The 21,402-nt window shown below is 39.6% G+C and overlaps 1 protein-coding gene across 2 annotated transcripts in view; it reads right to left on the bottom strand.

The window, feature by feature from the left end:
* The window catches only part of Dhc98D (Dynein heavy chain at 89D), a 519,777-nt gene that overhangs the window by 428,560 nt on the left and 69,815 nt on the right, over window positions 1–21,402 (bottom strand). For both annotated transcript variants that reach the window (XM_083131330.1, XM_083131320.1), the window contains one exon: window positions 5,645–6,192. In XM_083131330.1, the coding sequence (XP_082987456.1) occupies window positions 5,645–6,192 (548 nt within the window). The remainder of the gene's footprint in view (window positions 1–5,644; window positions 6,193–21,402) is intronic.

Genomic DNA, 21,402 nt, shown 5'->3' with positions numbered 1-21,402 from the left:
CATTTTTCAGTAGGGGCTTTTATTTCATTGCATTCCCCATAATAAATTACCACAGATTACGAAATGTCATCATTTTCGGAGATATATTTTAAAAGTTATTCAAAATTAAAATATGGTCACGTATTTTATTTATTTTCATGCTCCATTGTAAGCATTGCAAAGAACGGAAAATTTTGTAGCAGTAATTCTTGTATTTGTTAATATTTCTTTGCTAATTAGTACTCACATTTGTTTCACAAGGTTTTCCATACATTTGCAATAAAAAAGGGCACAATTTTTAGTTAATTTAACATTTTGATGAAATTTGTCAAAAAAAAAAAATGGCTTCCAAAAAGACGACAAGTTAAGCGTCGGGGCCAAAAAATGGATATTTGTCTGTAACAAATCCAAATTAAAGTTCATAATGGACAAAAAAAACGGAATACTAGTTGTTGAAATAACAGTGACATCACTTTATACCGAAGGATCTTCATAGCAGAAGTGGTGAAGTGATCTTTAGACTTAGAAATCTTAGAAACCAGATATATATTTTTAAAAGCCAGCCCCAGGTAAGGGAGGCTGGACTTTTCTGCTAACATATAATATATTTTACAAAGAAAAGAACATATTTGATAAGAGGATAGAACTTTTAAAATATACAAATATGGCCACCTAAGCTTGCCATCAGTATTGTCAATGCTTGGTACATTTGTAACTTACTTGTAAGAGCATTGTATAAAAGAAAAGGCAATGTAAATGTACTCGTAGGCATGGCCATGCATTCCAAATATAATTTTCTTAAATTGTGAAGAATATATAATTGTTCGAAAGTTTGATTTCTGGCTTATTTGTGAAAGCATAATTTTAGAAGTATTGTTAGTTAGTTTATATTGACTGAATATTATTTTTTAAGAAATTACAAATTGAATAGATTTGTAACATGTTTGAAGATTAAGTTTCTGTTCACAGCACGCCTTGACATTGGGAGTCACAACTCGCTACTTATTGCGCGAAATCTTTATCAATACTGAGGCGAGGAACATTCATTTTGGTGGTTGTAACCTCATACAAGATTTAGGAGACTCATTTTGGGCTCCTGAAGTTTCTTGAATAGTTTATTATACCTCATAATGTGAAGGTGTCAAACCTGACCTGCCATTAAATTGAAAATCTTCACTTAATTTTCCAATCATGAATTGGAGATTACCTATTCATTAAAGCCCACATACATCAATGTATTTTATATTGGATTGACAGAATATCAGTTATTGATATCAGTAAATTTCATATCAGGACTTGATTGATACCTTTGCAAAAATTTCATATTAGTCTATTCCTGTTTTTTTCTCAAAAAAGGAAAGCATAGTCTTACAAGGGACTCACACACCAAAAATCACTACAGTTAGTTTACTAAATCAGTGTTGTAGACTATTTCTTGTAGAAATGGTAGTTCGATGAAAGGAAGTTACACAATACAAGTAATACATACATACGAATGAGAATATGTGTAGAGAAGGTCAACAATACTAGTTACTACATACATGCACGTTATATGTCTTCATTACCTTTAGTTCAAGTAACATCAGTACAAGCATGCATATTTCATTTTTGATGAAAACACAAAATGTGAAATACCACATCGTAATGTTTTCATGTTTCCGAAAGGTCTGTGGTGCATTTTCCCACCCTGTCTTGTCACGAAATGATACGAAATGAACTGCAGAATGCGAAATAGACTCTTAAACATGAAATTTAGAGTTCAATTACCGCCACGACACTTTCTGAAGTTTGAATTATCCTGTGAGTTATGCCATTCCTGGAAAATTAATTAATTCTGCTGTAAATATTTGAGAAGCAAAAATAGACCCCCCCCCCTATTCCAGGAATAAACTTAATACTCTGGTAAAAAAAAGGTAAAGTGCTCCCTGTGCATAGCACCATGCCATGAAGGCATATAGGGGGTGTGGGGGTAACACCCCACACTTTCTTGATCCGGTCGTGAGTGGGGGTGATGTGATAAGCATCACGCCCCTGACTACCCTTACCCCCCAGGGTTTCATGTTATTCAACGTTGGGTGGGCGCTAGGGCTGCTTCCATCGTTAGAAAAGTTCCCGGATTTGAACCAGCTGGGGATCGAACCCGGGACCTTTAGCATGGTAGTCAGACGCGTTACCGACTCAGCCACCGCGGCCACTTTAATACTCTGGTAAGTACATAAATGTTCAATTGGAAGGGGTATGTTTATTTTGTGTACTAAGTACAGTTTTTAAATCAAATTTACGGTTAAATTCACAATTTTAAAACCAAAATGTAACATTGCATCTAAAGATATCAGTTTGGTGGTAACGTGGAGATAGGTAATTAACTCTGATACACTTACTATCCATTTTTCCGCGAAAGTTCCCTATCTCCGCGTAACCACCAAACTGATATCTTTAGATGCAATGAGAATCATTCCCCTAACCTGGTGCAATACGAAAAATACGAAAGGTGCAAAGCTCAAAGTGCGTGCGTGTGAACTCAATCTTTTGTTCATTCAGAAGTGCTACAAACAAAGACTTTCTTGCGTGGAAACCTATATCCCACTCCGCGTCTGTAACAAAAGTGCAAAAAAAGGGCCAATTTCGTGTGCTGCGATCCCTGATAAACCAGGAGCATAGTGAAATCAGTGCTCTTAGTGAAGTGTGTTACAAGCTGTGGTCCAGTTTATACGAGTTTAGCAACCATATGGCTGTTCCGACTGCGACGAAATCTTGCAGAGCAAGCTAAGAAAATTCAATACGACAAGCTCTTCACTCTCAAAAGAAAATTCTCTAGGCTTGGTAGAACCTGGAACCCATCCCCCCCCTATCCTATATCCCACTCCGCGTCTGTAACAAAAGTGCAAAAAAAGGGCCAATTTCGTGTGCTGCGATCCCTGATAAACCAGGAGCATAGTGAAATCAGTGCTCTTAGTGAAGTGTGTTACAAGCTGTGGTCCAGTTTATACGAGTTTAGCAACCATATGGCTGTTCCGACTGCGACGAAATCTTGCAGAGCAAGCTAAGAAAATTCAATACGACAAGCTCTTCACTCTCAAAAGAAAATTCTCTAGGCTTGGTAGAACCTGGAACCCATCCCCCCCCCCCAACAACCCCCACCCTCCACCGAATCTCACAAGCCAGACATCCGTCCAAAGATCATAAACTTATCCAAATGCGAATTCCCCAGTGAGTTTGAATGCACTCTAAAATTCAGATTTAAATTTGCACTACAGGAAAAGAAACCCCCAGTGCCGGACATCATAGCCTCTGTGGAAAAAGCTGCCTTCCTTGCAAAAAAGCCAGAAGAGGGGCAAAATATAAGAAAATTGTGTGCAGCCATCCTTGAAGAGCACTAGCGTGACCCCCCCTTACAATGTTTTAAAAAAATGGCTCTCCTACAACAATCTCTCGTACATGCATGCGGACAAAGGGAACCAATATGTAATAATCACCAAGGAAACTTACTCAGCGAAAATGAAAGAAAAACTCAACTCTGAAGGTTACAGACCACTTGACTCCTCCCCCCTGAACAAAATATGCCAAAAAATCAAAACAGCTCTCGACTCCTCCCCCCTTTTCACAGAAGAGGATAGGAAGAACCTAAATGTTCATGACCTAGATATCCCTGCAGTCTATGGCATCCCAAAAACCAACAAACCTGAAACCCCCCATCCGTATAATAGTCGCCGGCTTCAAACATCCAGGAAACAGACTCGCAAAATGGCTACAAAAGAAGATCAGTGAACACAGTCACGGTCTAAAGTACTGTGTCAGAAACAGCCAGGAAATAAAGGAAATGGTCACTGGATACGTGGGAGCTGACAACATAAAAATGGCCAGCATAGATGTCCAGGAAATGTACCTGTCCATACCAAGAAGCCTTGCCGTAAGTGAAACCAGAAAGTGGCTATTATCTAACACAAAAAGCCGGTATGAGACTGAACAAATCATTTCCCTCCTGGAAGTTTGCCTTAAAACCTCTGCCCTTCAGTTATAAGGCCAATTATTCTATCAAGAGGAAGGCCTAGCCATGGGAAACCTTCTATTCGATATCCTCTCAAACATAGTTATGAATGCAATAGAAACCAATGTCATGTTCTTCGCCCATCCTCTCCGGAATTGGTTACAGGCGGTATGCTGACGACTCCATCCTCCTTTACAAAAACCCTGAGCAATTACAAGAAGCTGTAAGATTATTTAATTCGGCTCACCCAAACATCCACTTCATACCAGAGGAAGAAAAAGACAGCACACTAAACTACCTGGATCTCTCCATAGGCAGGAAAAATGGCAAATTCAAGACCAATATATACAGAAAACCCAACTTCGGAATGCAATACATCCACAAACTTTCTGGTCACTCTGCATGGCAAAAAAACAACATCCGGATCAGCTTCTTCCAAAGGGCCATCAACTTCACCTCGGAACCCGAAGACCTGCAAACTGAATTTGAGCATATCATCTCCCTTGGCATCAGCAATGGGTGCGGCCAACAAAACTCCTCCAACTCCTGGACACTACCAAAACAAGAAAAATGAACCAGCCACACTCCCAGCAAGAAAAGACGGAAGGGAAAAGGATCGGTATCCCCCGACATCCTGACCTAACCAAAAAAATCCAAAAAGTTATTTCCAGACACAGTCTCAAGATAGCAGACCAGCCCCCTCCTTTCATAGCCTCCCACCTAACCCATTTCATATGTTATTACACTGACCCCAATGCAAGAAGTGCTGTCTACATGGTCACCTTCACACGTGGGGGCAAATATGTAGGGATGACAAAGCGCTGGCTTGATGAAAGGCTCAAGGAGCATGATGCTGACCACAGGCTTGGGAGGAGAAGAACTTTCTTGCCACCTCATAGATGAAAACCATAGCATAGGCTCTTCTAAAATAATCATGCAAGCAAAATCCACACTAGAAAGGATTTCAGAAACCTACGCAATAGTGACCGTGCCCGCTGACCTCAACACCAATACCGGGGCCCTCAATAAAACCTGGCTTCCTGCCATCAGAAGTATGAACACGTGCCCAACCTGCTCTTCTCCAACAACAAGCACCCACCCAACCTGCTCCTCCCCTGCAACAAGCACCCACCCAACTTGCCCCCACCCCCCCCCCCCCCCCCTGCAACAAGAAACCAAGCAGACCCCAAATGTTCACAAAAAAGCCCGCCTGCGCCCGCGAGCAAACACCGCCCCGCGAAAGCAGACGACAAGATCTGGAACTGCCTTGTGCAGCGCCAAACCCTGAGGAACGGCAACAGAAGGAAGCTCTACACCCGCACGAGAATGACAAAAAGTGGAAGTGCTGCATCAACTAGCGCCGGCCACAAGCACAAGCGGAAGAAGGAACCATGTCAGCCACAGCAAGACAGTTCACGCCTGAAGAAGCCACCAGACGAGTGGCGGAACTTTTGTGGAAAAATGAATAGTAATTGTATCAGAGTTAATTACCAAAATGTAATTCTATATACCAATTTTGATCAAATTTTTCACCGCTATAACACCAAAATTTTACATTATTTACTACTTTTGAACCCAAAATTAACTGTTTTCGTACCAAAATTTTTTCAATTTACCAAAAATATGTGCCTCTAATCATCAGTATTGGTACCATTAAAATGGTCATAGCTTGCTTACCTCTGTCCTTGTTAACTTGTCCAGAATAGTATTATATTTCCTGACCATCACCTGCGTAAGATGGACATCAACATGTAAACGATCCTCCTGCATCCCAACACTTCCTATTGAATCAGGAATAGTGAAACCCATCAACTCGAGCAACTTGGCCTCAGAAATGATTTCAAACAGTTCATTCATGAAATCCACATCATATCTAAGTCTCTTTTCTAGCAAATCTATCCTGTCCTTTGTGCTTTCTTTCAGCTGCTGCTGCCTCTCTGCAATGTTGGTAATCCTGGCCATTCTGGTATCCGCACCGACACTAGTTGCAGAGTACCCATAAGCTGAGAGGAATTTCATTCCGAGCATAGCTCTCTTCATTCTTGTGCGAGTGCTCACGGGCCTTGACTTTGAAGCAGCAGTAGAGCTATCACCACTTTTCATACTAGATGAAGAAATTGGGGGTAAAATTACAGTACCGGGTGCTGTACGAGTTCCACCACCAATCTGCAGGTCCTCTGCTTCTGCTTGAGGGGGTGATCTGGGTGGTGAGGTCAAAGCACCTTCTGCAATATTCAAAATATAAAGATTTTATTTTAGACATCATCAAAAGCCAAATGACACCTGATGACTACTTAACAACTAAAACACATTTTTTTAAAAAAAAAATTACACAAAATATGAATCATTCAAAAACAAATGGTAATAATAATAAATAATAAACCTTGGTTTTTAAAGTGATTATTATTCTCTGGTGAGGTTTTTTTCTAGTCCCCAGAACATTTTAAAGTTTCCCCAGAACATTTTAAAGTTTATACTACCAATTTATACACAATCTTACATTAGTGACTGCCTTGTAAGGTTGTGTATAGTTGCAATGTAAACTTGAAAATGTTCTGGAGAATTTGAACAAAATGTTATTACAAGAATAAAAATCACTTCTAAAAATATGACTTGTATTATTTTGTAATGTACGAGTATATGGTGGTTGTGTGGACTTTTAAGAACACTAACAGAAACAAAGGAAGGGACAGATTGGTATCAGCCAATACCAGTATATACTGTTGGACATTAAGAAAGAAACTTAATCTTTATTTTCCTCTCAACCTTATCTAAGATAGAAGTGACATGTGTCCACCACTCAAGACAGCAATGTGCAGATTATTCTACGGAGTGTGCCCCATGGATTCACTCAGTGGCGTCCTTTGATTCTGCACACTTTTTTCCCACATGTATTATGCAGTGATTTATTGCTTTGAGGCACAATCATGTGACAATGCTGAGAACCTAGCACCATGTATCCATCTCGGAACATATGGGGGAGGAATAATTAAGGATTTCAGATCTTCTCCAGGAAAGAAAAGTTTCTTTATCAATATGCACAAGAATATTGATATATATATCGGTGATTTGTGAGTAATATTTCCAATCAAATATATCCATAAACACCTGGTAACTGAGCATTCTGCCATTTATGTTCTAGTTTTTATGAATATAAAGTTATAATACACCAGACCTGGTTTTTGTTGAGAAAATTTCTCACTATACAGCTTCTTTCTCTACAGCAAAATTATTTCAGTCACCCAGTTGTATAATTAATTAAGGAAAGTGAATAAACCATACAGAACTGAATTCAGCCAGATCGGAAGCATGGTGCATCATACAGGGTGAGCCAAAAGTCCTCTTACCCCCTATGCATTTTGCGACAAGGGAAGGTTATGGATCTGAAGTAAATAGAGTATGATAAGAGACAAGACATGTTAGCTGAGGAGGTTACAGACAACAATTTAGTCCAGAATGTCTGTGTGGACACCATCATTTTCATAACACAGAATTATGCGCCTCCAGGTTCGGTATGAAATTTTATGCAGCATTGTGCGAGTGATCGTGGCAAATGCATGCCAAACAGCTTCTTTCAGTTCGTCAGTTGTGTGGTAACGCGTGCCGGCAACTTGCTGTTTGATATAACTCCACAATTCATTATCACACGATGAAAGATTGGGACTTCAGGGAGACCAGATCAGAGGTGCTGGTAACTGTGGAGAACCACGTCCAATCAATCTGTTACGAAACACTTCATTAAGATATTCTTGCACACCAATCAAATAATGGGCTGGTGCTCCATTTTGCTGAAACCAGACGCACACAACTACTACTACCATTTAGAACTACAACCACTAAGTATCACTACGAACCACTACCACAGCACAGACTCACATACCTATCGGGTAACGGGACTTTTGGCTCACCCTGCACTTTCCCTGTGGGTGGCTGTGAGGTTAGTGTAGTTTGGAGAGGGGATCGAAATGTGAGTTCATGGACTGCAAGAAAGAAGACAGAAATATTACTGAAGGAGAAATTTGTATAACATCACTGTTTGTACTTTATTGATGATGTGCTGTTTCAACATCATCATCCTTCGCCGTTTCCTGCCTCTGGCTGGGTCGGCATAGAAGTCAAGCCTCTCCATTTTCTCCTGGGTTTCCACCACTCCACTCTATCCATGGTGTTCCAATCTTGTCCTCTTCTCCTAACACTCTCCCCTCTCTGCTCTTTCCACCAACATCCACCAACATCTTGGTCTCCCCCTTGGCCTTATTCACACTCCTTGTGCATGGTAAGCTCTTACTGGTAGTCTTTCTGCATCCAACCTCTTCATGTGTCCAAACCACCTCATCTGTGCCTGATCTATCCTGTCCTGAAACTTCACCACACGCATTGTCTGTCATATCTCCTCAATTCTTATTCTATCCCTTCTAGTCTTCCCCAATATACTCCTTCAAAATTTCATCTCCCCTGCCTGCATCTTTCTTTTGTCTCACTCTGTCATTGTCCAAGTCTCTGCTCCATCCATAATTATTAACATATAGTATGTGTTGTATATTACCTTCTTGCATTTCATAGGTACATCCCTGTTCCATATTAATCTTCGAATGCTTTGATATAGTCCACCACCCATTTGTCCTCTTCTGTTTACTTCCTCATCTATTCTTCAACTTCTCCCAATTATGCTTCCTAGATATTTGAAGCTCTTCACTACCCTCAACTCTTGTGTCCATCTTTATTCTTGGTTCATTTCTGGCTCTGTTTCTTGTTGTTAAACTGGACTTAAAACATCAAATCAATCAATCAATCAATGTTTCTTGTTATTAGCACCTCGCTCTTTTCTGCACAGAATTTCATTCCTGCTCTTCTGATTTCCTCATTCCAACTATCAAGCTGTGTCTGTACTTCTTCTTCCCTGTTCCCCCATATTACTAAGTCATCAGCAAACAACAGGGCCTTCATATTTTCCTCTCCTATCTTCTTCCGCACCTCTTTGTTAATTGCATCCATTGTAATTATGAAGAGCAGTGGAGAAAGAGCACTTCCCTGTTTTAGTCCATTACTTATACTGAACCACTCCGTCCTTCCCACTGGTGTCTTCACACAGCTCTGGTTGGCTTTGTATGTGCTCTGTACTCTACACAGTATCTCTTCCTCGACTCCCTTCTCTCTTAGAGCCTTCCAAATCTTTCTTCTGTCCATGCTATGCGTTTTCTATATCTATGAATGCCATAATCAAATCATTTCCATACCCGTAGTGCCTTTCCTGCATTTGCCTTATGGTGAATATCAGGTCTACTGTTGATCTGCCTCTTCTTAATCCATACTGTTCCTCTCTCATGTTCAGCTCTGTTACTTTCCTTATTATTTTCTCATATATTTTCTCATACACCTTTGCTGAGTGGCACATACGTGTTATTTCTCTGTAGTTTTTACATTCCTTTCTGTCACCCTTTTAGAATAGGGGAACAATTAGTCCCTTTGTCCAATATCTTGGCACTTCTCTCACTTGCCACACTGTTTTCAATACTCGGTACAGCCACTGCACACCAATCACTTCTGCTCCTAGCAGTGGCGGCTGGCGACAACTATGATGGGTAGTGCCAATGTGATCAAGAAATCGGAAAAAAAAACTCCGCAATGTCCCCCCTCCCACCCGCTCCTTGAGGTTACGCCACTGGCCAAGATGTTTATCCTCATTTGGTAACGTAGAATACAAGGTGTGTTTTAGTAATAAGTAATAACGTACTAATCCGATTCATCTTCACTCACTAACCTATCATTATACACTACAGGACACTTCCCTAAAAATATAACAATTACAAAAGGAAAGAAAAAACAACTCCTATCACCTTCTCCTCCCCCATGCACACATATTCTAACTGGATGTTGAAAATATCTTTAAGAAAAGAAATTGTCGAAATGCCAAAGGAAACTTGCATCATCATAGGATTTTTTACTTTTATATTTTTAAAAAAGTCTGGATGGCTCTCTTGATGCATCTATCTATTATCAAAAATGTTCACTTAACTTTGGAGAAATACTAGGTTCGTTTCTCCAAAAGTAGGCAGAAATTACTTCCCGTCTTACAAATCAGTCATATTTAGCAACTTTTCTCTGAAGGTGGCAACTGTGTCAACACTGCGAAAGTTCCCTCGCCGTGCCAAGCGAAGACAGGCACGGTTTCTTATGGGCTAAGGCACGGTTTCTTATGGGCTAAGGCACGGTTTCTTATGGGCTAACCCCGCCCCCTGCCACTTTGTTCTCGGCTCATGGTGGAAATGTTCCTCGCGGAGACTTCTTCAACCCTCTGCACATTTGTCAACTAGGTTAGAACCATGGGTTAGGCCAGCTCTTAGGCAGCACAGACTGTTGCCTTTCAAGGGTACGAACGAAACAGCTTGCGTTGCAGTGAGGAGGTTGGTGCGGTCGTCACGTCAGCTTGACCGATTGCAAGATTCGAATCTGCTTGTCTGTAAACTATCAATGTATTCATTTAACAATACTTGGCGAGGTATGCGTTTCTTTTGAGGGTAGTGCCATAGCATGGTGGCTCTACCCCTTCAGCCGCCACTGGCTCGTAGCATCATTTCCACTGGCACTTCATCTACTCCAGGTGCTCTACCTCTCTTCATTCTCTTCAGAGCTTCCTCCACTTCTTTCCATGTGAGATTCCATTTTCATTTTCCTTCACTATTTCATGTTCATTTCCTTTTTTCACATTCAGCAATTTCTCGAAATGATTCTCCACACTCTCCTTAATTCTTCATCCTTTCCCTTTCATCCCTTAGCTTACAGCTGTGTTGTCTTTCTCCTCTCCTTTCTCTCACTAATCCATACAATACTTTCTTGTTCCCATCTACATCTTCTTCTAGCACTTTGGCCCATTCTTCCATCCACTTTCTCCTTTCCTCCTTTACTACTGTTCTTGCCTTTTTCTTCTTTTCCACGTACTCTTTTCGTGCATGTTGTGATTTAACTTTAAACCATTTTCTAAATGCATCATTTTTGTTTTGCACTGGCTCTTGAGTTCTTTCATTCCATCAAGGTGTTTCTTTCTTCTTTCTTTTCTTGCCTGTCCTTCCATATATATACCTTTTCGGCTGCCTCTACTAATTCTGTTTTAAATCTTGTCCATTCCATTTCTATCCTTTCGGTTCATCTCTTGGCACTTTTGTTCGCAATATTTCTTGATATTTCTCTTCTACCATCTTATCCTTCGATTTCCACACTCTTATCCTTCTCTCTTGTTCGTCCCTTTTATATTTTATTTTCCATCTCCTCACATCTCCTACTAGTAGCCTGTGGTCACTATCTAAGATCTCACTGGGTATTATTTTAATGTTGTTCATTTTCTTCTTTACTTCCTTGTTTAACAATATATAATCTATTACAGACTTGTTCATTATTCCAACTGTATCTCGTAATTTTATGACTATCATATTTCTTCTTAAACCAGCTGTTACTGGTTATTACTAACAGTCCATTTCTCTTATAAAAGTCCAGTAGCCTCCTTCCCTCCTCATTCCTCTCTCCCCATCCTTCTGCTCCAAGTATTTCCGTATACCCTTTCCTGTCTCTTCCTACTTGTGCATTAAAATCACCCATCACAATTTGCCATTCCATTCCTACATGTTCTTCCAAATCTTCTTCAAATTCTTCTTTCTCCTCCCTTGTACATCCTGTTTGTGGGGCATACACTTGAATTATTTCTATTATTTTCCCTCTTACATTCACTTTTAGTTTCATAATTCTGTCATTTACCCTTTCTACTTCCTCACTTATTATACTTCTGACTACAAATCCAACCTCACTTCGTCTGCCCACTTCAGTCCCTGCCCAGTACACTTTATAGTCTTTCCTCAATTTCATTTCTCCTCTTCCTTTCCATTTTGTTTCGCTCATTCCAAAGATGTTGATCCCTCTTCTCTCCATTAGATCCACAATTTCTTCAGTCCTTCCTGTCAGTGTACTAATATTCAATGTTCCTATTCGTAGCCCACGTTGTCTCCAATTTCCAGTCCCGCTTGCTTCTATCTTATCTCGAATTGTTTATGTTTTCAGCTGTCAGCTAATCGGGCCTGTCACAGCCTACACCTGAGTGGTGGGGCTGTCACTTGTGGGTTCTCAGGTGCATCCTTGTTTTCTGTCAGGGTTCCAACTCCCTTAGTCTTTCTGGATCCCTCCAGGCCCACAAGGCGGTGGGGGCAAACACTTTTATGGCGGTGTTTATTCGCCATGACACAAGGCTGTCGATGGGTATCTGTGGTATTTGCTGAGTATGTCCATGCCACTAGACACCCTCCACACCCTGATAGCCTTGCCGCCTTGGTCCGGTACTGCTTATTTGGGTTTCCCCCCTCATATCTGAGGGAGGTTTCACTATATGCCACCTGTGACACGTCCAGTAGCTGAGGCTTGCACTGGATATGTTGTTTATAGCTGTAAATTAGGGATGGGACAGATTGACCAATGTATGCATAGTGGTGTATTAGTCAAATTGCTGATATGTTTACCTGCAACTTAGTGCAAAATTCTATAATTTTGTTATTATTTTAGGATTATAAATGTATCATTATATGTCCTAGTTTTATAAAGTAAATGCCTACATATACAGTTTATTTTTAAAAGCAAATTCCACTAGTTACATACATTATTTATGGAGGTTAATGAATCATTCATGTTCTTTGAGAAACATTTGCAGTTTTTTATTGGATCAGTAGAATGTTGGTTGATGGTTCATCAGTACTTTACCAGTATTGGTCAAAATTTTCATATGATTCCATCCCTATACTCTGTCCCGGGACTCTAGAGCAAGCAAACAAAAACAAGTTTCTGTGCAAGTAGTGACTTGATAGGGCTCAACCAACAAACACATGACAGGGAACAGGATTGCCTCGAGGGTTAAAAGTGACTGCAGCTATCAGTCTTTGCAACAGCATGCAGTGCTTTGCTCCATGCACTTGCTTTCTCCCATTCACTACTGCTATGTGCTGCCTTGCTCCACTCCCAGAATAGAGTAGAATAAACAATAAACAAAAGAATAAATATGTTCTACTATTTGTCAGTACAGCAGCATGAAATGTCATGTAGCCTATCAATATTCTGGGATCACCAGATATCTTGGGTAGGTCTTAAATTGAAAAGAGTATACAAATACTACACACTTGGGGTACAAGACAGCTTATCTGAATTTTAGTGACAATAGTTACAGTGGAACCTCGGTTTTACATTTTTCAGGGGACCAATGTGAAAGAACTTAAATGAAAATGTGGGAAAATGTAAAATTTTGCTCTATTGGGCCCATAAACATTGAATGCATAATGCATGAAAACATAAAAACTGGGGAACATAAAATCGGGGTTGAATTGTATTTATTGTTAGCATGCAAACAAAACAGGATCTACTCTTTGTATCGTACCATACCCCGTTCGATTAAGAAATATTGACCCTGGCAGACCTTGTCAGCTCCTGCTCAGAATGTGTAGAATAAGCATTCTACAGGAAATGGTAAGAACACTGGCCTTTGGTAAGAGGTGACGAGAGGCCAAGCGAGTGTTTAAATACGTGCGCATGAGAGCGACACGAGGTCTTTTAATCTGGAATCATCGGAGAAGCAGGAGCTACTGGTCTTATTTCTAAACCGAACAGGGTAAGCTAGTCTACACCCATTCTGCCATTTGCATTGCTCACTTCAGTCTAGAAACGAATCATGAGTCTATTTTAATGTATAGTTAGATATTTGTACCTGCCCGTTCAGGGCTGTCTCTACCATCAACTAGTACTAATAGCTACATCCCTATTTAAGATCCCGCGTTCAGAGGAACGCTACGTGGTGGATTGATGCAGGCCTTTTCATTTTTCTTTTGGAAATGAAAAGCGTCAAAGACTTGTTTTCTTAAACAGACATGAAAATTGAAAGGATAGGCATCGTTACGTGGTGAGATGCTTGGGCTTTTCATCTATTTTACGGAATTGTGATGAAAATTAACGCTACGTAGTGGAGTTGCGGAATTTTTTCATTTATTTCACTCTGAAATAAATGAAAATTGAAATTTGTTAAATAGTGACATGTCAGAATTGTTTTTTTCTCCGTGAATCTTTATTTTTGGGGAAAGCTGCGTAGCACGCAGTTTTAATGTTAATGATGGTTAATGTCGATAATCAGCTTTAATTCAGTCCTTACCCACCACACCCACCCAATAGGCTAATCACCCGCTGCATTAAAGCACATTACAATGCGGAGGAAACGAAAATAGAATGTTTCCTTTGGTAGCCACTGGCGCTTTTGCTTCGTCGCGGTTTTCCGCGTCGATGCGATGTGGCATAAGGTACGTCCGTCATTCCGCGCGCCGGAAGGTTCGATGTCGGACATTCGAGTGTCATATTCCGCCCAGAATTTGGCCAGCCCGGGCACGTCTACCGACAAGCCCTTGTCATTCCGCTCCTAGTAACGCCGTGGTTCGCTCGAACCCGGTACCTTCGGTCAGGGCCTGATGGCTATGACAAAACTACCACCTGGGAAATTATCATCAATTCCCAGGATTTTATCTAAATTTTAAAAGTGGCACTTGATTTTGATAACCCTTGTTTTTGCAGTAGTCTCTTGAACAATATGGTATTTTTTTAACGTAAATTTGGTGCGTAACTTATGATATTTCGGCTATAAACGATACGACTCAATCACACCATGATGTGTGTACTTAGTGGGTCACAACAGAGAGTATTGCTGAAGTTAATTGTGTTTTAATTAATTAAAGTCCTTTAAAGTTTCAATTTCATATATATTTTTAAAACAGACCGTAACTTGTTAATGATCCGAAAAGTAACGCCGTTTGTGTTTATGTGTTTTAAGTTAAACTGTTAAAGATTATCGCAAGGAGGATATTTAATTTTATCACGTATAGTTTTGAAATGTACAAGGATCAGTGGTCGACTCACTCGTAATTTAAAATGACTGAAATCTCCTCGCCCCGAAGATGGGAGCCTTGGTACTAATAATTGTAGTGCAAATTGATAAGGAGATAGTCGAGAGAATACACGAGTCAGTCGCAGAGCATTTTTATTTTTACCTTGTTTAAGGAATATTTTTTTACTAAAGTAAAGTTAATATGTGAAAAAACGAAACGCTAATTATATTTCTAGGAATAGAGGAGCAATTATATGTCCGCTACTATACGCTGGCGTAAGTAGTAAGAGTGACGCTACCATTCGGCTAGAGTATAACCCGCTCGTTGATTCAATGTTCTAGCTAAGGGATAATAATAGGTGTTTTTAGTTGTACGTGCAGAAATACCGGTAGTGAAATATAAAAGAGTGCGCAAGTGTTTATATATATGTTTTAAGGAATAGAGGAGCAATGATGTCCGCTACTAAAGGTAGTAAGTGTGACGCTCCCTTCCATTAGTTTTAAGGTTAATTATGTCTTCCCCTACGAATTAATTGTGTACACAGAGGTACCCGTAGCAAGAGGAATGACACTGTCATTGTAGCGCAATGACATAAGAATGACTTAGTCTGCATGACTTTTAGTTTGTTAAAACACCATAGTTAGGCGTAAGCCAACTTGTAATGAAAAGTAGAACGAGACGTAAGCGGTATTCAAGGCGTGGAGTATTTCACATATTAACGAGATTTTTTTGTTATTATCCATATATTTATTGTCTCCTTCAGCTATTTATTAAAGGATAGCTTAATATTCCTCCTTTTGCGTTTTCTAGCTTTGAATTTTAAATACCTTAAATTTCATGTGTATTTATATTATGATATTTATATTTCAAGTTACGGCATTCCTTAATGTTGAAATAAACACTCTTCAGCATTATTCAACAGATTTCGTGTGGTTATTTAATCGCATCGCAAATCACTAAATCACTAAATAGCGATAAAAGTTAAAAAGGTTGTTGAAATTAAGGCAAAACTGGTTGTCATTTTTTTCATTAAATAACGATGAAGTATTGCTAATAGTGTAATCAATCAAGCCCTCCCCTTAGGTATAATCACGTTTACATTCCGTCAGCTTACGATAGGTTTAAACACGCAAGTTTAATCTCTGCACCGAAAGCACGATTCATTCGTTGTTTTCCTTTTGTTCCTTCGAACTCAGGATATGTGCAGTCGCAAGACTCAAGTCCAGGATTTTCCTCCCATGTAAGTCACCAGATTTCCGTGCGGAAACGGAAATTTTCACATTCGAGTTAGCGGAAGACACATATCTTATTTCAGTCTCGGAGAGAGAGAATCTGATGACACCTTTCCTTTCGTCCAGTGTCGGGATGGATGCGGAATTTGTTGTAGATGAACTTTACACTCAGGTGGCTTAGTAGCCTCCAACCGAGGTGTGAATAGTAGCCTCTTCAAGGGCGCTTATGTATGCGATTTTTTCTCGTCCCATCAGAATTCTCAAAGTTTCCCAAATGAACTTTAATTACCTCTTACAGATTAATTTCATGTTAATCTTCGTAAAGTAGGTAATAGCGAGTAATTGTGCTTATATTTTAATCTCCCACACGTCATAGACTTTAGTTGAAGTAATATCATACGAAATCCTATAATTTTCTCCCGGCCCGGCGTCATGATGTTCATTTACGGTTCCGTTTCAATTTTTTTTCCTAAGGCGACCATAAACAGTAGTTTTGTTTACCTTATTAGGCTAAAAACTCAAAAGAGTGGATTTAGACGCCTACAGTTGTCATGGGTCAAGTGTAATCTCTTACGCGACGAGCATTTATGCTAAGTGACGAAGAAAATCCACGGCGGGTTATAGCATTATTATTTTTCCTCTTTTCTGTTTAACGCAATGCCTTATATTTTTTTTCCCTTTATTCTCAGAACCGTAAATTTACTTCACAGATAGCCAAGAAATGTTTTCTAAATCAATAACCCAGATTAGTTTCAGTTTTAAATTTACATCTTTTACCTAAGAGAGACAAATGCGTCACTATGTCGCCTTGATTTATTCATCCATTTTATGTATCTTTCGTAATTAATGATCTTAACGTCATTGGAGCCATGTCATTTACTCTTTTATTATATCTTCGTGATCCCGAATTTACTTGTGGCTAGGTCCGTTTTAACAGCTGTGACGTTACCAAATTTTGGGTTAATTTTTTTTTTCGTCAGTTCCTCATTTTTACAATGCTTTGACACTTCTGACATGATATTAATGGATTTCGTCGGGTTAACTTTCTGATACCAGGGGATATATTTTACACCATCTACATATTACTTTTATATATTTATCAATATTTAAACCTAGATATTTTCGTTCATTTTATTGTATAATGATCATGTCCCAACAAAGGGCATTTAGTGCCATGTCATAACTTTAGTTTTATATTGCACATTATTTTATATTTTGGGAGAAGCCAGGGGCTATATATATATATATATAATTTAGTCAATATATACATATATTACTTTTGAAGTCATATTTTCATTTTAATGGTGTTCCAGTGTTAAGGCGTCAAATTACATTTTCCGCCTTTTATTTTCTTTAGCCTTCATTCAAACTTTGTTTTATAATTTTTATCACTTATTGGGCAGTTTATTTTTTAGTTTACCTATCTTTACTCATGATTTTCACTTGCATATAGAAGACGATTCCTTTACACATTTTTTATATATTTTCAATATTGAATGACTGTGAGCAATGTAGTTTATTCCTATGTCCAACCTGTTTCCTCCCCTGTTCGGGAATTCCAAGAGTTCAAGGAATTTCGAAAAGTCCAGTGACTTTTTTTGAGGCCGGAAGCAGAACGCATTCCTGAAGGCTTTGGAGCTCACCAGCCTCCTGTGGTTTTCAGCGGTGTATGTCACGTAGCAGCACCGAAAATCCTACTCCAAGTGACATCCCAGGATCTGAACAGCGTCCGAAACATCAGAAGAAATGTCATCTTACAGAGCAACCCCCCCCCCCCACGACTCTAACCCCCTTAAGAAGAAGCATGAACATCTTTCATGTACATCGTCCCCTTTTGCTCTGTAAGGCCAGGCAGTGTCCTTCACCCCATATTGGAACTTTCCGGGTACAGTCAACGACCCAAATGTGTTGAGACCCAGCCCTGTGGATCAGCAACCTGCCAGGCCACCTGTGACGTTTCATCCTACCAGTGGCCATAATTACTGTATGCAATGGCGTCTGCTGTGAACTTTCGGGGGCCTATCCTAACATCCCCCCAGTGTTCGCCATTGGACAAGGCATATTTTTGGGGCTTGGAACCGCTACTTGGAGTGGTTTCCCATGGACTACCCTGTGTCCGCCCGCCCCACGGCCCACGTCTTTTCATCTGACCTTTGCTGACCAGTATTCCGGAACTTTCCACACCGGGATTCGAATCCGGTCCCCCAGTGAAAATGATCGGTCAAGGACCATGTAAGTCACAGAACAGTGCTTCGTACCCCAGGACTCCGGGGTTGGAATGTATTTGGATTGCCCTGCCGTCTCATTTCTCAGGTCATGGTGTGCACACATAGTGTGCTAAGAACGTCAGTGGCATAGTGCAAACATAACCTTCATCTATTTTTTAATCTTCGTGTGGTTGTGCGCAGTCCAGTGGAGTTTGGTGTTTACCACGGTCCTTTGCTCTCGCCTCGAACTGTCATCCTGATGAGGCGGAATATTGCGAGCATGCGGCATTAAAGTTTCTCACGGATTACGTTCTGTGCTTATTTAGCACTTGTTCAGAAGCAAGTCGCATGTACCGCGTTACGATGCAGTGTGTTGAACTTTCCGCTGACTCCACGGACCTGCGAACAACACTTTATATCGCATGTTGACCAACCGTCAGCATTGTTGATTACGAAAGACTCTTCCAGCGTGTGGCTAATGTCAACATAGGACTTTATTTCAGCATTCAAGCTTGAGCTTAATTCTGTTTCATTTAATTTTCGGTGAAGGGTCTCCGACATTTTTTTTTTATTATTTTATTTTATGTAACCTTTTTTTCATGTAATAAACAAAAACCTTTTAAATTTTGGTGAATGGCAGAAGGTTCAATTTAAACTTTTCATGACTACAATTTCAATTTTAGAAATTGTCTTGCAAGAGGGGGTGTCGTACCATACCCCGTTCGATTAAGAAATATTGACCCTGGCAGACCTTGTCAGCTCCTGCTCAGAATGTGTAGAATAAGCATTCTACAGGAAATGGTAAGAACACTGGCCTTTGGTAAGAGGTGACGAGAGGCCAAGCGAGTGTTTAAATACGTGCGCATGAGAGCGACACGAGGTCTTTTAATCTGGAATCATCGGAGAAGCAGGAGCTACTGGTCTTATTTCTAAACCGAACAGGGTAAGCTAGTCTACACCCATTCTGCCATTTGCATTGCTCACTTCAGTCTAGAAACGAATCATGAGTCTATTTTAATGTATAGTTAGATATTTGTACCTGCCCGTTCAGGGCTGTCTCTACCATCAACTAGTACTAATAGCTACATCCCTATTTAAGATCCCGCGTTCAGAGGAACGCTACGGTATATCTTTTCACCTACTGTATATTATATCACTGCATTCCAAGTGAACATCACTTGTCTCATCTTCAAGTGTAAATTTATTTTTATCAATGGTGGAAATCATAGCCATGGCTAAAAACCCTACATGTGTAGAATTCAAGCAAATGTCATCTGTTCTCTTCAGGAAATAATGGAGGAACTTAAATGTAGCCAAAAAAAGCCATTATAAATAGGACTGAACCGATACCACTTTGAACCACTCTTCATACTTAAGTCGAGTCTTACCAATTCCCACCAATACCAATGATAGAAAATTGTGACAATTAAAAGTTGTTTAAAATACTAATTAATAATAGTGGGCGAGTATTCCATTTCAATTATAAGCATCAACTGTAGAATATTTTCCTTCAATTGAATCAGAATTTTAAAATATCTCTTATGCAATCCCAAACTACAGTTTTTCCACACAATATTGACTACAAATAAATGAAAACTTCAATTTTGCAGAACTTCCACGGTACTTCAAAAAAGTGTTAGGCAGCACTTTTATCAGTAAACAAAATCCAACCAATACAGATACATTGACATCGGTATTGACTCAACCCTAATTACAGAATTTGTATTTGTATTTGTATATTTAGTGTCACTTTTCTTACTTTTAGCTAATTGCGACAATCAGGATGAGTGATGATTAGATGAAATTGATGAAACGACACTCAAAAAGAACACCGATGGTGACTCAAACCCAGGAACTTGATTATAAGATCAAAGTGCTTAACATGCTCGGCCACCAAGCCAGCTAGACTCCAAGGAGATTTGCATAAAATCGTAAGGCTGTTATAGGTTCAATCCCCATCACTGACAACAATAAATTTGTTCATATGAAGACAAGGGAAGAGATGCTATCTTGAAATATAGTGACAGATTATGCAGTAAGTGAAAAAGACACACAATATATACTGTTCAATTAAGATTACATGTTAATAAGAAAACAACTTGGTACCATAACTTGCTGGCCTAAGATTCAAATCACATAATTTTAATTATATTATCAATATACTGTATCAAATTCTCTCATATCAAAAGTTCTTTGACAGAAGTTCCCTATCATATTTTTCTTCATACAACATGCAGTGGAACAATGGTTTTATGCTTTTCAGGGGACAAAGGAGAAAAAACTTAAAATGTGTGAAAATATAAAATACCTAAAAAAAGTGTTAAGAAGTTTTGTACTTATCCTATAAGTGGTTTATTTAAAAACTTCGAAACTTTCTTATGTTCTTATAAAATCATCTTCAGTACTTATGTGAATATTCAAGAAATTGTGATGGTAAATATGAGAAAATAATTTTATAACTTTTTACTGTATTGCAACCAGGGAGATTCGATGCATAATGTAGGAAACTGTAAAACCCAGAAACATAAAATTGGGGTTCCTCTGTACTTGTATTGAGACGTTGTGATCTAGTCGTAGGGCATCTAACTGCCATGCGGGAGATCCAGGTTTGATTCCTACAGTGGGTGATCTAAGGTCGGAATTTTTCTGTCCTTGTCCCTGCATAAAGTAGCTCTGGGGCTCACCCAGCTTCAAATCAACGGGTACCTGGGGGCAACCCTGGAGTATCAATGTGGCCAGAGCATGGTGCTGATCAGATCACCTCTAAATGGCCGAGATCGAGAATGTATGGGGCCCTACCCCCACATCCCTTAAATGTGCCTTCATCACACTGCTATATGCAGAGGGAACTATACCTTACGTGTACTTGTATTTCAAATACACATAGAATTATTAGAATTATCTTTGCACACTCCCCAAATTAGAAGAACTAAATAAATTTTCAATAAAAGCAGGGCTAAAATTTGGGGGATATGTTGGGATGCCATCACACACATAGAATAATTGAGTAAAGCATACCCCAGCTGGATGTTTAATGTAAAGCACCCATAGCTGAGATGATATGTTGAACCATAGAGGTATCCCCTCCCACCCATCCACAA

Source organism: Lepisma saccharinum, chromosome 1, assembly GCF_977018435.1.
Source record: "Lepisma saccharinum chromosome 1, izLepSacc3.1, whole genome shotgun sequence".
Taxonomy (NCBI): Eukaryota; Metazoa; Arthropoda; class Insecta; order Zygentoma; family Lepismatidae; genus Lepisma; species Lepisma saccharinum.
Note: the sequence above shows the minus strand (reverse complement) of the source record. Positions and strands in the feature narration are given on the sequence as shown.